Here is a 13,420-nt window from a genome sequence, read left to right on the forward strand (position 1 = left end):
TGACTGTATTCTTCTTTCCTTTCTTCCGTTTCTTACATCTGCTATTCCTAACTTAGTCTGTCAAGGTCCCAAGGATGATATCAACACAAGTCTGGTGTCTGGGCAGTCTGTCTGGTCTAGAGGTGCTGAAACGTGTGGGTGGATGTTTGGTAGAAAGACTTCCTCTGCTTGTTAAAGAGAAGAGATCTCCCCTATCACACTCCTGGAAATGTACAGAGCACAATAGTGGTGTGTGTCGGTCTGAACCTTTAGAAGGAATTCTTTCCAAAGGGTCACACACTGGCTTTTTATTGGATTTATCCAGACAGCCACAGCTGATGGGTTGCTTATGAATAGTGCTTTGTGTGGACTCCCTGTATTGAATGCTTATCCATGGCCCTGTTGTAGGTTATTAGCTGGACTTGAATGTAGTTCAACCAGTGCTCCAATTCTCAACACAGACTCAGATGTGCTCTGTTAAATGGGGACTGAATTGTATTGACAGACTGCAGTTTAGTTTTTCTCCACTAGGTGGCAATGACCTGTTGACAATAAAAAAGACGAACAATGGCCCCCATTGACCATCTGTTCCTGGGAGACCCCATTTCCACATCCACGTCCCTTCACTGTCCATAATTATCATCTGACAGTCAGTAACTAGGGTACCACTGCATTCTTATTAAAGCTGTAACTGTATAAGTGACATTGAAGTAATCTGAAATACAGCCACTCCCCTTCTTCAGAACTCACTCAATTAGAGAGTAATCAATTGTCTGGAGTTCATTGAAACTGTCATTGACACCAGTGCCGCCTCTCTCTCTCTCCCTCTTTTCCCATCACTCTCCTCAATCTTTCCTTTTTCTATCTCTACTGTCTCCCTTTTTTCTCTGTCTCTCTCTAATACACTATAGCCTGAGCAGAAGTCTGGATCTGTATCCTCTTATAGGGTCACTAGCAGCCTCTCAGTCCAACTGCACTCCTGCACTGCATCTGACTGCACTGTTTACTCTGCAATTAAAACAGAGCCTATAAAAGGCAATGGCTTGGCTGCCAGACACTGACACGGGGGTCGGAGCAGCAGGGAGTAGGTTATAAATCGCTTTGATGCAGACTATAGTCAAAAGCCCAAATTCCAGAGCTTGGGCTAGGGCTGGAGTTGAAGACTGAGTTTGAAGCAAGGGCAGAGGGTTTGAGTTTAGCAGTGTGGTCTAAGCAAGGGCTTAGGCCGGGTCAAGGATGGAGCTGGAGGTAAAGACAGCGTTTGAGACTGGGTCTAGGATTTGGGCTTGAGTTGAAGAAGGGTTTGATCTGAAGTTGGATCAGGGGTTGGACTTAAAAAACACTGAGGCTGGTTTGAGGCAGGGTTATGGCTGAAGCTGGATCTGGGGCAGGGTTATAGCTGAGGCTGGTTTGAGGCAGGGTTAGGGCTGAGGCTGGTTTGAGGCAGGGTTAGGGCTGAGGCTGGGTCTGGGGCAGGGTTATGGCTGAGGCTGGTTTGAGGCAGGGTTAGGGCTGAAGCTGGTTTGAGGCAGGGTTATGGCTGAAGCTGGATCTGGGGCAGGGTTATAGCTGAGGCTGGTTTGAGGCAGGGTTAGGGCTGAAGCTGGGTTTGAGGCAGGGTTAGGGCTGAAGCTGGGTTTGAGGCAGGGTTAGGGCTGAAGCAGGGTTTGAGGCAGGGTTAGGGCTGAAGCAGGGTTTGAGGCAGGGTTAGGGCTGAAGCTGGGTTTGAGGCAGGGTTAGGGCTGAAGCAGGGTTTGGAGTACCATTTGTCTGAAGCTGGGGCTGAGGCTCGGGCTAGTGAGTGCAGCAGCAGGGGGTGAGCCAAGAACACTGATGATTCATGCCTCACCGCCGACCACTTGGACGGGGAATGTGTGCGTGCTGCTGTGCAGAAGAGCAGATGCAATGGAAAGAAAAGACAGCAGCATCTGTGCCAAACTAGCCATTTGTATGGTTTGAAATACACATAAACACACTATATCATCGATCTGCAGTGGGGGAGATGGGAGAGGATGGAGAAAGCTCTCTGGGCTAACTGCTGTTGCTCAGTGTGAATAAAGCTGTGACATTCCACACATTGATGACATGGCATTCATGTGTTTACAGTGAGTGATGATAAATATGTGGACTCTCTTTACAGACATAATGGCCATGCATCTGCATATCTTGCTTGTTGAAGCGCTTACACAGTTGCTGACTCAGACCCACGGTGAATACATGTAGTTATAAGAGTAAAAAGATTTCTCATTTGATGAAACATGTTGCGAGTTGCATGGATTTCTTTCGCCATCCTAACAGTTTCTTAAAATATTCTAAAGCAGAGAGAAAGGGATGGGTGGGTAAAGTGGGGGGGAAACAACCGAGAAAAAACACACTGGCAAAAGGCGGACATAATGTGACTTTTACACTGGGTGTCTTGATTTGAGACATCCCCACTAAAATGTGAAAAAGTTGGGTTTCTAAAATGAGCAAATGTGAGTAATTCCCGAGGCGAAGACCCCCATAACGGTCCCCGGATGTGCCTCTGCAAGCTCCGTAAATTTCCATAAAAGGAATCAGCAGTAGTCTTTATGCCTTTGCTCCCTCACTCAACAAACTGTTGAATTTTCCTCAAAAGGATCAGTTGAAGTGAAAGTTTGCTATGAAACGGATAAGTTCTATTTTAAATACAAAAAAATCTGCCAAATGTGACCCGAATGTCGTAGAGAGCGACAGGGATAGAGTTCAAACTCTATCCGAGTGGCAATAAAAACCCGGCCACAAACTAAGGAACACGGGGATATTAAAACACATTTTGCATTGCTTGAAATCTGCCTGACTCACGTTAAAGTGCACATGTAAGGATTATAGTATGACTGTCCGACAGCGGGGAGACAGCCCCGCTCGATAGGAAAGGAAAAGTCGGATTGGAGCAGTGTGACGTTATCTGTTGGAAAGAGGGAGGGAGAGAAAGAGACGGCTGGACTCCATTAGCGGAACCCTGAGGAAACAGTTTGGGATACTTCACTTGAACGAGTTCATTTGGATTTTGTCTTTGACCTACACAAAATACATGAGACAAAGCGAGAAAACTTATTTAATACAGAAACGTCGGAAGTTTTAGTGGCTTTTTGGACTTGGGTTGGTGCGTTTGTGAAGGTGAGTGGACAAATATAGCTCAAATTTTCTTCTTCGAAGCTCAATAACCATAGTCTGTTCTTTGCGCATATGCGCTTGGGAAATGAAAACATTGCGTTTTGTCTGTGGCTGGGGCGCGCACATGATCATACATCAAAATATACACATTGGATATCCACCATTCCACGCATTATACTTTTGGGTAGTAGCAGCGCACTATTTCAAGTAAGTTTGCCCTGAATGACCGACTGTGTGCACTCACCGTTTGTGAGCGAGTCTGCTTACGTAATCAACTTTACTGCCTATTTGCCAGAATATATTTACCGTTAGTTAAAGCAGGTGAATGTGCAAACTAAAAGTAGGCTCATTTAACATGTGGAGATACAAATAAGCGTAATCCTTTGTTCTGAAGTCATTATTGATTGACTCACCACATTCATTCATCCAAAGTGGGTGGAAATGCCTGCTTTTGAGTGACATAGTAAGATTAATATTTGAAGAATAGCCTACCATGATCAGGATCATAAACACTATTTTGGTAGCTATTGGTTTATCTCGTTTTCCTACGTCCCAAAAAAGGTCAATGAGAATGACATAAGATTATGAATGACACAGCAGTCAGTAACCCTCGCTTTAGGAAGCACGTTATCAGGGTTGAGTACCCCACCGGTGTAAAGCGTAATAGAAGTAGGGCAGTATGGCCTGATTTTTAACTGTTTGTTTCAGGATGGCGCTGGACGGTATTCGGATGCCCGATGGCTGCTATGCCGATGGAACGTGGGAACTGAAGATGCACGTGACGGACCTCCACCGGGACGTGTCTCTAAGGGTCACCGGGGAGATCCATATCGGCGGAGTCATGCTCAAACTGGTGGAAAAACTTGGTAAGGCACATCTAAAGCCGTTCTACCAAGCGAAATGAAAGTCTGGTGGGATGATGGGACTTCCCTTGACCCTGTCCCCTACTCTATGTGGAAGCTTCATTCTGTGAGTGACTGTGGCTGTTATCTGGTCATATTTGTGAGGCAGTAAATTCCTTTCTTTGCTACATTGTAACTCCACTGCCAACTGGCATTCCACCTATGTAAACACCACTAACTGTCACTGATTGTGGCTGTCCGTTAACAAGTGCACAGCTGGCTTGAGGAAAAGGAGGCTCCATACTAGTTGGAGAATACACTCACACTTCATGATATGGACGCCAAGCCTTGCAGACAGCCCCTCTCTATTCAACTCCGTACATGCAACCCCCTTTCAACTGCATTGTGCACTTCACAAGTCCTGAGTGCGAGCGAGAGGACATAGAAGCCTTCTGTCTGCTCTCGGCATGTGGAACACTGGCCCGTTTCACGGCGGAGAGGGTTCACCGGGCGACAGGGCATTATAGGAGGGACATTGGGTGTTCCGATGGCGCCTGAATACCCAGCATTCCTTCCTGCGTCGCTCCTCGGTTTGATTCGCGGGCCCATGGGCCTGTTTTTAGCCCTCCTGTTAAAGCTCCACATAATTGAGGCCTTTGTTCTGTGTGGCTGACTGTTGTGTGTCTGGGGCCGGCTCCTCACGGCTGTAACAGCGCTTGTGGGAGGACGTGAATGTGGACGAAGCACCTCCACCCACCAGCGCGTGAAGGCACAGCCTTATGCATTGTTGGTGTGTGTGTGTCTGTGGAATAACTGTTCAGTTATTGGCCGGGTTTCCTAGATTCGTTAAGAAGCTCTTAACGCTAAGAGCTTCTTAGGAGCGTTCTAAGAGCGTTCTAGAGCGTTCTTAGAAGCGTTGAGAGCTTCTTAACGAATCTGGGAAACCCAGCCATTGACTGTTCAAAACAGATATGTTCGGGGCGCAGTTTTGAAATCGGCATGGTAGTATCAAACCATTGGGATGCTAACAGTCCCACTAAGATGCTTGGAAGGTTCCAGAGGACTGAGGTGCGGATGTCCTCAGGTGGTTGGTCAGAACACGGTTCAAGTAAGGTGGATCCCCACTGGCAATGTCAAGCATTATCTGGAGCACAACCCGGCCAACAATCTCTCTGGGCCATTGCCTCGTTGCCTACATTTTTGTGAGCTATATCATCTGCTTATCTATCAGTTCTCAGTCTGGTAGCTTCACCAGGCGTGACGGTCCTGATTGGGGCTGGTTGGCGGTGCTGTTTGCTATCAGACGCGTAGTTGTTACAGTACGTGTTAAGGTCTGGTTAAGCCGTTTTCCATTCAGTAGTAATGATTAACCCACTCTCCCCTTAGACTTCTCACATGGGCGGCCAGGGTGAGAGAGGGAGGGATCCAGCCAGCCATGCGCTCCAGGCTTATGTTCCACCACACGTACAGTAGGGGTTCACTGTGGACTTGAGAGAGAGAGAGAGAGCGAGCATGAGCCTTCACATGATGAAACCCAGTGGCGGGCAAGCCCTTCTCATGTGACACCCTCTCACTGTTGCAGTGTGGGAAAAGCCTCCGTGGTTCATTGTGTAAGCAGGTCCTTTCTTTCCTCCTTTTCTCTCAGCTGTTAAGTGGCCCTCTTCCATGGCCTCCCGCTCTGCTTGGCCGTGGTGTTGGCCGGGGGTGGAACTGGCCTTGTAGAACCGCTGTCAAGTGCTGTGGTCATGTGTGCACAGGGGGAAGCACTGATTGGTTGCGTGAGGGGTCCGTTGGTAGAGTGGCCTCTTTTTTTTCCTTTTTTTGAGGGACTTTTATTGCCACTGTCACACGCATACAGGCACACTAGCTATTCGTTCCAGGGGCCGGGGGACATGTACTTCTGGCACGCTTGTCCTCTGTGCCCAACTAAAGGACACCCTGTAGCAATGACACACACACACACATTCTCTGTCTCTGTCAAGGGGACAGCCTGTTACATTCCTCTCACTGCATAGTGTCACAATCTCCAAATTAAGACTAGGAGTCTGGGGCCTCTCATTGTGGCTTCACAACTACTCACAGTCTCCGCTCCAGATCTTGTACAGTCTTGCATAGAAGTCTTGTTGCGTGCGTGCGTGCGTGTGCGCGTGCAGCAGCAGGTTTGCAATGATTAGATTGTCACCATTAGCTGTAATGCTTACACAACCACGGAAAAACATGAATGTCTTGCAGGGAGGGTACAACTGTGTGCGTTCGTGTGTGTGTGTGTGTTCTGAACATCATCCCTGGTCATTCCCTCCAACAGTGAGCTCTGGGTCTCCCCTCCGCATGTCAGGTTCAGGGAGAGCTTTTCTGGATGAAATAGGTAAATGCCAGGAAAGCACTTAGCTATCGATCCTGGCCTGACACAGTGCCCATCTCCGGCTCCCCAGGAGAGCTCTATTTAGGGGCTGCTGATTGAAAAGCCCTCCCTGCCCCAGTGTCTCCCTTCTCCATCCCCTCACCTATGATCTATTCATCCCCCATTACTTATGTTTGGGTCTGCTTTGGGATATCACTTTGTTGTTCTCTGCTAAAAGCGCACTCCCATATAGCTCTCCGTCGGGACTGACGTCCAGCAAGCAAACATTGGTGCTGACAACATTAGCCTTGTGGGTTTATGAGATTCAGGAGCACCAATAGGGTTCCAGAACCACAGATTCTGTTTGTGTTCCCTAAAACGGACTCTGTTGGTCTGTGTGACTAACAGACCTTGGACAGACCGTGAGGCCTCCAGGAATAGGGTTTGTTAGAAAAACCAAACATCCGCGATTAGAGGGGAGAGGAAATGAGAGAGGGCCAGCAGAGAGAGGGGGAGTCTTCTGTTAATCTGTATGTTTTAAATAAAGTTGACTGTTTCTGGTGCAGTCTCAGTGGAGGGTCAGGACTATCTATGAGGGAGGGATCCCTGCCATACATTGGCTTGGTTTATGCTACAGTATCTGCCCTGGGTGGAGAGATGGGCCTGGGTTTATGCGACAGTATCTGCCCTGGGTGGAGAGATGGGTCTGGGTTTATGCTACAGTATCTGCCCTGGGTGGAGAGATGGGTCTGGGTTTATGCTACAGTATCTGCCCTGGGTGGAGAGATGGGCCTGGGTTTATGCGACAGTATCTGCCCTGGGTGGAGAGATGGGTCTGGGTTTATGCTACAGTATCTGCCCTGGGTGGAGAGATGGGCCTGCTTAGCTTCAGCTGGGGCAGGGTGAGAGGAGGGAGGTGTGGCGTTGGTCCGGAGTGGAGGGAACAGGAATGGTGGAGCCTGGGGAGAGAGGGTGATGGGGAGATGGGGAGGGGGTAGGGGGAAGGGGGGAGAGGGGAAGGGGGGAGAGGGGGAGGGTTCAGGCTCCCTCTCCCTGTGACGTAGGTCAGGGCACTAGAATTCCATAAAAGTCTTTCACAGAGCAGGAAATGACTTCCAGGGTTTGGCATGTTCTCTGGACGCCTCTGTCATCCCTGTATATTCTGCTGCCTGCCTCTTTCTCTCTCTATTTTTATCCTGCCCATGTTAACCCCTTTTTCGGAAAATGTGTGTATTAAGAACTTCTGTTTGAGTAATGTTTTCCATGGTGAGTGTTTTAGGACATTTTCATCTGTAATTTGGACGGGTCGGTTTTACAGGCCATATGTTAAATTAGTCAGTTGTAGTAGCCCTGTTACGTTTTATGACAAAGTCCCAGTGGACACTCGTGTCTGATAACAGGGATGCACTGAAATGAACCATTTTCTGAATATTGGATTACGTGACGATTATGATCTGTCAGCATTATCCATTGCAAAATATAATGGTACCTTACCTCACAAGGGGCGGGCCTCTCCTAGCCAGAGTGAGATGTTTGAATGTGAGCTGCAGTTTCATCAATGGCTGTGTTATAGGTGTTGTGTCTTGGTAGCCTGTTTGTACGAGGAGGTTGTGGAAGGTAGCGGTGACCAGAGGAAGATGACCCGGTTCTGACAATGGAGGGGGGGGATTCGCAAGGAAACAGACGCCATTTAGCACAGGATGTCAGACTTCCTGTGTTTTTTTTTTTCTTCTTTCTCTTCTCTGCGGCTCCCTCCCTCTCTGACCCTTCGGGGGATTTTCAGTTGGACTTGGTGCGGGGTCCAAGCGAGGCTCTTTAGATCCTGCATGGCGCGAGATGAGGAGATGAGATTAAGCTTTCCTTCGCAGGCTATGTGCTGAATAGCTTGTACGTCATTATATCCCCGTAGCTTCCTTCTGGAGATGGGACTTGATATGGCATCCTCTCATATATATTACTCTCATTGTTGCTTAGGCATATTCATCTCATCTCACCCATCATGTTGCCAGGAAACGCAGAGTAGCAGTCTTGGTGCTGCTCTGTGACCAGCTAGCTTTGGTGGAAAGCGATGGTCTGCCTTGGCAGTGTGAGAGTGGGATGGCCAAGCCACTGTAATCTACTCTACAGGAAGTAGTTAGACTAAGTAGCAGCCCTGCCCAGCCCAGAGCTTTCCTGTTACAGGAGCAAGATCCTGCTGTGATTGAGCTGGCCATATGCACACGCATGCTTACACAATCACACACACATATATATATATATATATACACAAACACAGACGCATGAACATTGACATTCAACAGGTTTGACTTTTATCGTACTGGAGTTTTCCAGTAGTGGAGAGAGTGCAGTCACTTCCCAAATGAAAATCGTACATTTCCAGATCTGAATTCCTTAGTTGACCCAGACATCATTTTAACCCCTCTCTCGCGTTAAACATCACCCTCCAAACTTTTGGATGGTTTTCTCTGACAGAAAACCAAGTGTTTTAATGAGTTATGTTTGGCATGTGAACTATGTAGCGGGGGAAAGACGGTCACAACTCCTCTGGGAATACGAGCCTGCTGGTTTTTGTTCTCCCTCTCCTCTCTTCCTCTCCCCTACCCCCTAACACTGCCTCATCCTGTGCCTGGTTTCACTCTACACACTAGCGTGTCGCCTGCAGAGCTGAAGGGGCGTTTTCGTCGCAGCTCCACATTGTCCTCCCTCTCGACAACGCACACCTGCAGGTCGGTGCAGTAAGCTGATAGGGCGGTATTGTTTGGGTTTCTTCCATTCATTTCTAGAAGCTTTCCCCTCTGTGGCCTTGCACTCTTCCGACCCCAACGCTAATCCCAACCCCAGCCCCTTTACATTATCTGGCAGATGACTGAGTAGGTGTTCCACAATAGTCTCAAATCCTCCCCTGCGTTTGGAAAGGTGTTCCGGTGGCATTTAGCACAAAGCACCTCTGCTGCTTGAATAACAAGGCCGTTGCTTCCCATTCCCTGTAACACTACTGGAGAGCCTTTCTGTTCGGCGTCCAGTGTGTGTCGTCTGCCTACTGACGTACTTCCTGTTGCAGAGCCCTGCGGTGGGCCACCGACGTCATGTTCTCCAGTGCGAGGAGGCCTGTCGTCTGCCCTAATATTGACCCTGGCACGGTTCCTAGCAGTCTGGCCTGACTGAAGCTGCTGTAAGAACTCCTAATGGTCTGCAATCCCAGAATACCTCACCAGAGAGACCCTCTCTCTCAGCCCGTCTGTGTTGAGATGAGGAGCGTGAACCACGGTGGTTCTGATGTCCAGACATGGGGAACATGGTGGAGTGGGGGTTGGTTTTAACACTGACAGATAGCCCAGGCTGTATCTTAGATGAATATTTAGATAGGATCCTATCTCCAAACCCTGAACGAGTGGATGAAAGGAGGGATGGAAGCAAGGGACGACCCCCCCCCCCCCCCCCTCCTCTATCTCTCTTTATCTCTCTCCCTCTCTCTCTGCTCCAGTGGTCTGCTCCGCCCGGGCCAGCAGGAGAGTGGAGTAGACGAGAGGCTGGAGAGAGAGAGAGAGCTTGTGATGTGATTACAGGTCCAGTAATTGTGTGTGTCTGCATCAGGGTGGAGCTGAGCTGCTGCTGGCTCTGAGGCGTCCCTGTTGTTGTGCTGTGTTTGGATCATGACACAAATGGATACAAACGCGCCGTGCCCTCAGGGGGCCTGAGCCTCATGCGCCGCGTGGCTAATGATAGACACACACACACTCTCGCTCGCTCTCTCTCTCTCTCGCGCGCGCACACACACACACACACACTGGTCTTCTCCCGCCTGACTACTGATGTAAAGGCTCACGGTTGAAGAGATGGCAGCCTACCAGGCCCACTCTGACACATCTATGCCACTACTACACAGGCTTGACCGTTTGGCCTTGGTTTGCTGCGCGCGTGCATGCGTGTGTGTACCTGACTGGACAAGGCTGTGCTCTCCTCCCGCCTTCCCTCAGCTCTAGGCTGATCCACCAGAGCTCTCAGGTGAGCTCTTGGGAGTTCCACACAAGCCAGGCGGTCTCAGACCGGTCTGGGCCAGTCCAGACCAGGTCGATCCAGGTTGGATCCCAAAGGATAAAGGGGGGGGTGGGCCTAATTCTGCAGCTAAAGCGATCTGAGCGGGCCTACTGCTGCTGGCCACCACAGTCCTTCTAGAAAAGACCAGCGCTTCTGAGGGAGCAGAAAAGCCTCATGTACAAATGTGTCTTATCCCAGTAAAGGCTCTCGTTACACGGGTCCCAGCGGAAGGCTTGAGTGTGTTTGTGACAATAAGATCAGTAGGATCAATACTGGCTTGTCTGTCCCTCGCCTCTGACCTCCGACAGCCTTGGCCTCTGCAGGATATGTCCCCTATGTGTGTGTACGCGTGTGTCTGTGTGTGTACATGTGTGTGCGAGTGCAGTAAGTGAGACCTCCCATCGGTGTGCCTGTCATGTCTATAGCCCCTAATGCCCCCAAGAGTACAAATGGGGCCAGCCAGAGTCCGAGCCCTTAAAAGGTTTAGGCTATTTGTGTGAGTCAGGTAATGGCCCTGCAGGCCTGCATATTGAGTGCCACAGCCACACACACAATCACGCTGGAATCAGAGATGGGAATAATGCGAGCTGGCCTTGTTCAGCTCGTGTCCTGTCACAACAGAACGATGGGTGATCAGGGAGAGATCTCCACCCACAGATCTCACCGGGGGAGGAGATATCCGAGAGCGAGAGAGACTGCAACGGATCAGCTGAGGGTCACCTGATGTTGATTGTGTTACTGGCTCAGTCCTAAGCAGCACCATCACGACTCGGGGCCTTCCGCTAACTGAAATGTGTTTGGTTTGGATCAGATTATCTTTTGTGCGTCTCGCTCGAGAAACGAGTCAGGCAGCCTGTCGGACGCCTGTCCCTTTGAACAAAAGCCGCCCCTTGACGCGCGCAGATATTTACACAACATCATTACCGGCTGCTGCTGTATGCCTTCTCTTCTCCTGCCCAGTGGTATTCAAACACCCGCTATCTCTGCATCAGCACGGTAGACTGCGTGTTGTGACGGGGAGGACACGAGCTGGGCCACACGAGCTGGGCCACACCAGCAGTCAGCGCTTGGTGGATGCACAGGTTGGCTGACGGCCGGGGAACACAGGAATATACTGACTGGACTGGACAGGTCTGTAGGATGTTTGAGTATGCATACGTTTACACAGAGATCTAGTGGGAGGAGACAGTCGTTCCCCAGTTAGTCAATGTTGACCATTCCCCCCCCCCCGTCATGTCAAAGGCACGAGGTCTGTTTAAACACCAGCACTGGGGGTCAGGACACGGAGACTTACGATATGGAATGTTGTCACTGAGAGGGAAATGGAGGGAGGGAGAACTGAAGTGTGAAATAAGAACAGAGCCATGAATAGAGGGAAGGATGAAGGAGAAGAGAGGGGGAGGCTGAGAGAGAGTGTGATAGAGAGAGAGAGAGAGAGAGAGAGTGTGATAGAGAGAGAGAGAGTGAGAACTGGAGGTTAATCATATGAAGAGCCACGTTTTTGTTGTGAGTGAAAACACCATCTCTGCCCGCACCCGCCCCACCCCCCGCGGCGTCAAACGGCTGTTGCTACGGATACGGGCGCCCGCCCTCCAAGCAGCACCCAGGGTGTAATGATTTTTATCAGCCTAACCTCATCTCGTCGTGCTTGTGTTTATGTGGCCATGCAGGTGTTGTGTTGATAACCAGTACCCGGAACACATGGTTACTGGTTCCACTGGTTGTCAGTTGACATCTAGGACAGAACCACTTAGACAGGGAGATAATGGACCACCAGCGAGGCCAGGCCAAGCCCAAGAGGTTCACAGTGTCCTTTTGGCAATAATAATACTGACTGACAGCAGACCAGTAACCACTGCTTGTGTAGAAAGATCCTCTGTCGATATAGAGGTACACACATTGGGGAGTCATATTCAGCATGCATTGTTTATAAGTAGAGTAAGTAAATGGATGGAAACAGTTGAGCTTAACTTTGGGCAGTATTTTCTCACTTTATTGCTATTGGTTTAGGAAGAGCAAGCCAGGTAGAAATAGATTGTATTGTTTTTATGGATGTTATAGTCAGTTGTAAACCGTCGTCCAGTGTGACATTCAGACAGCTTCCCTCTCTCTCTCAATCCCTATCCTTCTCTCTCTCTATCCGTCTCTCTCTCTATCCCTCTCTCTCTCCCTTGTCCTCTTTCTCGGCTGTCCTCTGCTCGTAAAGCCTGTCATCCTCTCCCTTTTGAGCCCCCCCCACCCCCCACCCCCCCCGACACCCCCCCCCCCCCTTCACTTCTGTCACACCCTCCCATCCCCCACTGACAGCCCTTCATAAACACTGTCCCCTAATGTAAACACTGCAGATCCTCTGTGTACATGGATGGGGAGAGGGACCAAGGGGGGAATGGGATCGAGGGGACTGGGGATGCGAGGGAGGCGAGCGGCGTCGAACGACAGTTCCACCAATGACCCCGACCCCCTCCATGCTAGCTCCTCTCTCCTCCTCTAGTGTCGACGCGACACCCCACGATGCAGGGTCCACCCAGCTCATTTTGAAGAAGTGTGTTGTGGCTATCCCTCCCTCTCTCCCCATCCCGTCCCCACGTTGTGGTGGTGTTTAGCTGCGGTGGTTCACGTCACCGTTTGGAGTGTGCGCGTTGCACGGCTGCACTTCCTGTTCCCCAAGAGGGAGGAGGGTCCTGTTGCTCCCAGCCCTGTGAACGGCCCTGGTCGTGACTGTGAATGAGAAGCACTCCGTTTGACGGCACTTACCCATTTTAATAGAGCTCATTAGAACGCACACGGCAAGGGAAGTGAGGGATGGCTATGCGCGGCCCCTGCTTCTGCACATCGCACACACGCACATTCCCCATCTTCTCTCACGCGTGCATGCAGAGGTCATAAAGCATGGTTTCCCTCGCTTTTTTCCATCCCCTCTCCCGTCCCCTCTCCCCGCCTCCTCGCACACACTCTCTCTTCCCAAGGACTGTGGGACTGTGGGACTGCATTTAATGCACCCAATTACTTAGATGAGTCTCCAGCTTCATCTGGGGGGGCTGCATTACGTCAGGCCTGGCAGGCTGTATTTTTAGCGGGGAGATGC

At 50.1% G+C, this 13,420-nt stretch overlaps 1 protein-coding gene across 5 annotated transcripts in view; it reads left to right on the forward strand.

Annotated features, from left to right (window-relative positions):
• Window positions 1–2,370: 2,370 nt before the first annotated feature.
• Window positions 2,371–13,420, forward strand: part of fermt2 (FERM domain containing kindlin 2) — a 37,524-nt gene continuing 26,474 nt past the window's right edge. For 2 of the 5 annotated variants that reach the window (XM_084675329.1, XM_084675330.1), the window contains exons 1-2: window positions 2,371–3,117; window positions 3,823–3,980. In XM_084675329.1, coding sequence (XP_084531455.1) covers window positions 3,824–3,980 — 157 coding nt within the window. In that variant the 5' untranslated portion in view covers window positions 2,371–3,117; window position 3,823. The remainder of the gene's footprint in view (window positions 3,118–3,822; window positions 3,981–13,420) is intronic. The other 3 variants (XM_084675332.1, XM_084675331.1, XM_084675333.1) reach the window with 3 other exon arrangements.

This window comes from Hypomesus nipponensis, chromosome 3, assembly GCF_054491055.1.
Source record: "Hypomesus nipponensis isolate SF chromosome 3, ASM5449105v1, whole genome shotgun sequence".
Lineage (NCBI taxonomy): Eukaryota > Metazoa > Chordata > Actinopteri > Osmeriformes > Osmeridae > Hypomesus > Hypomesus nipponensis.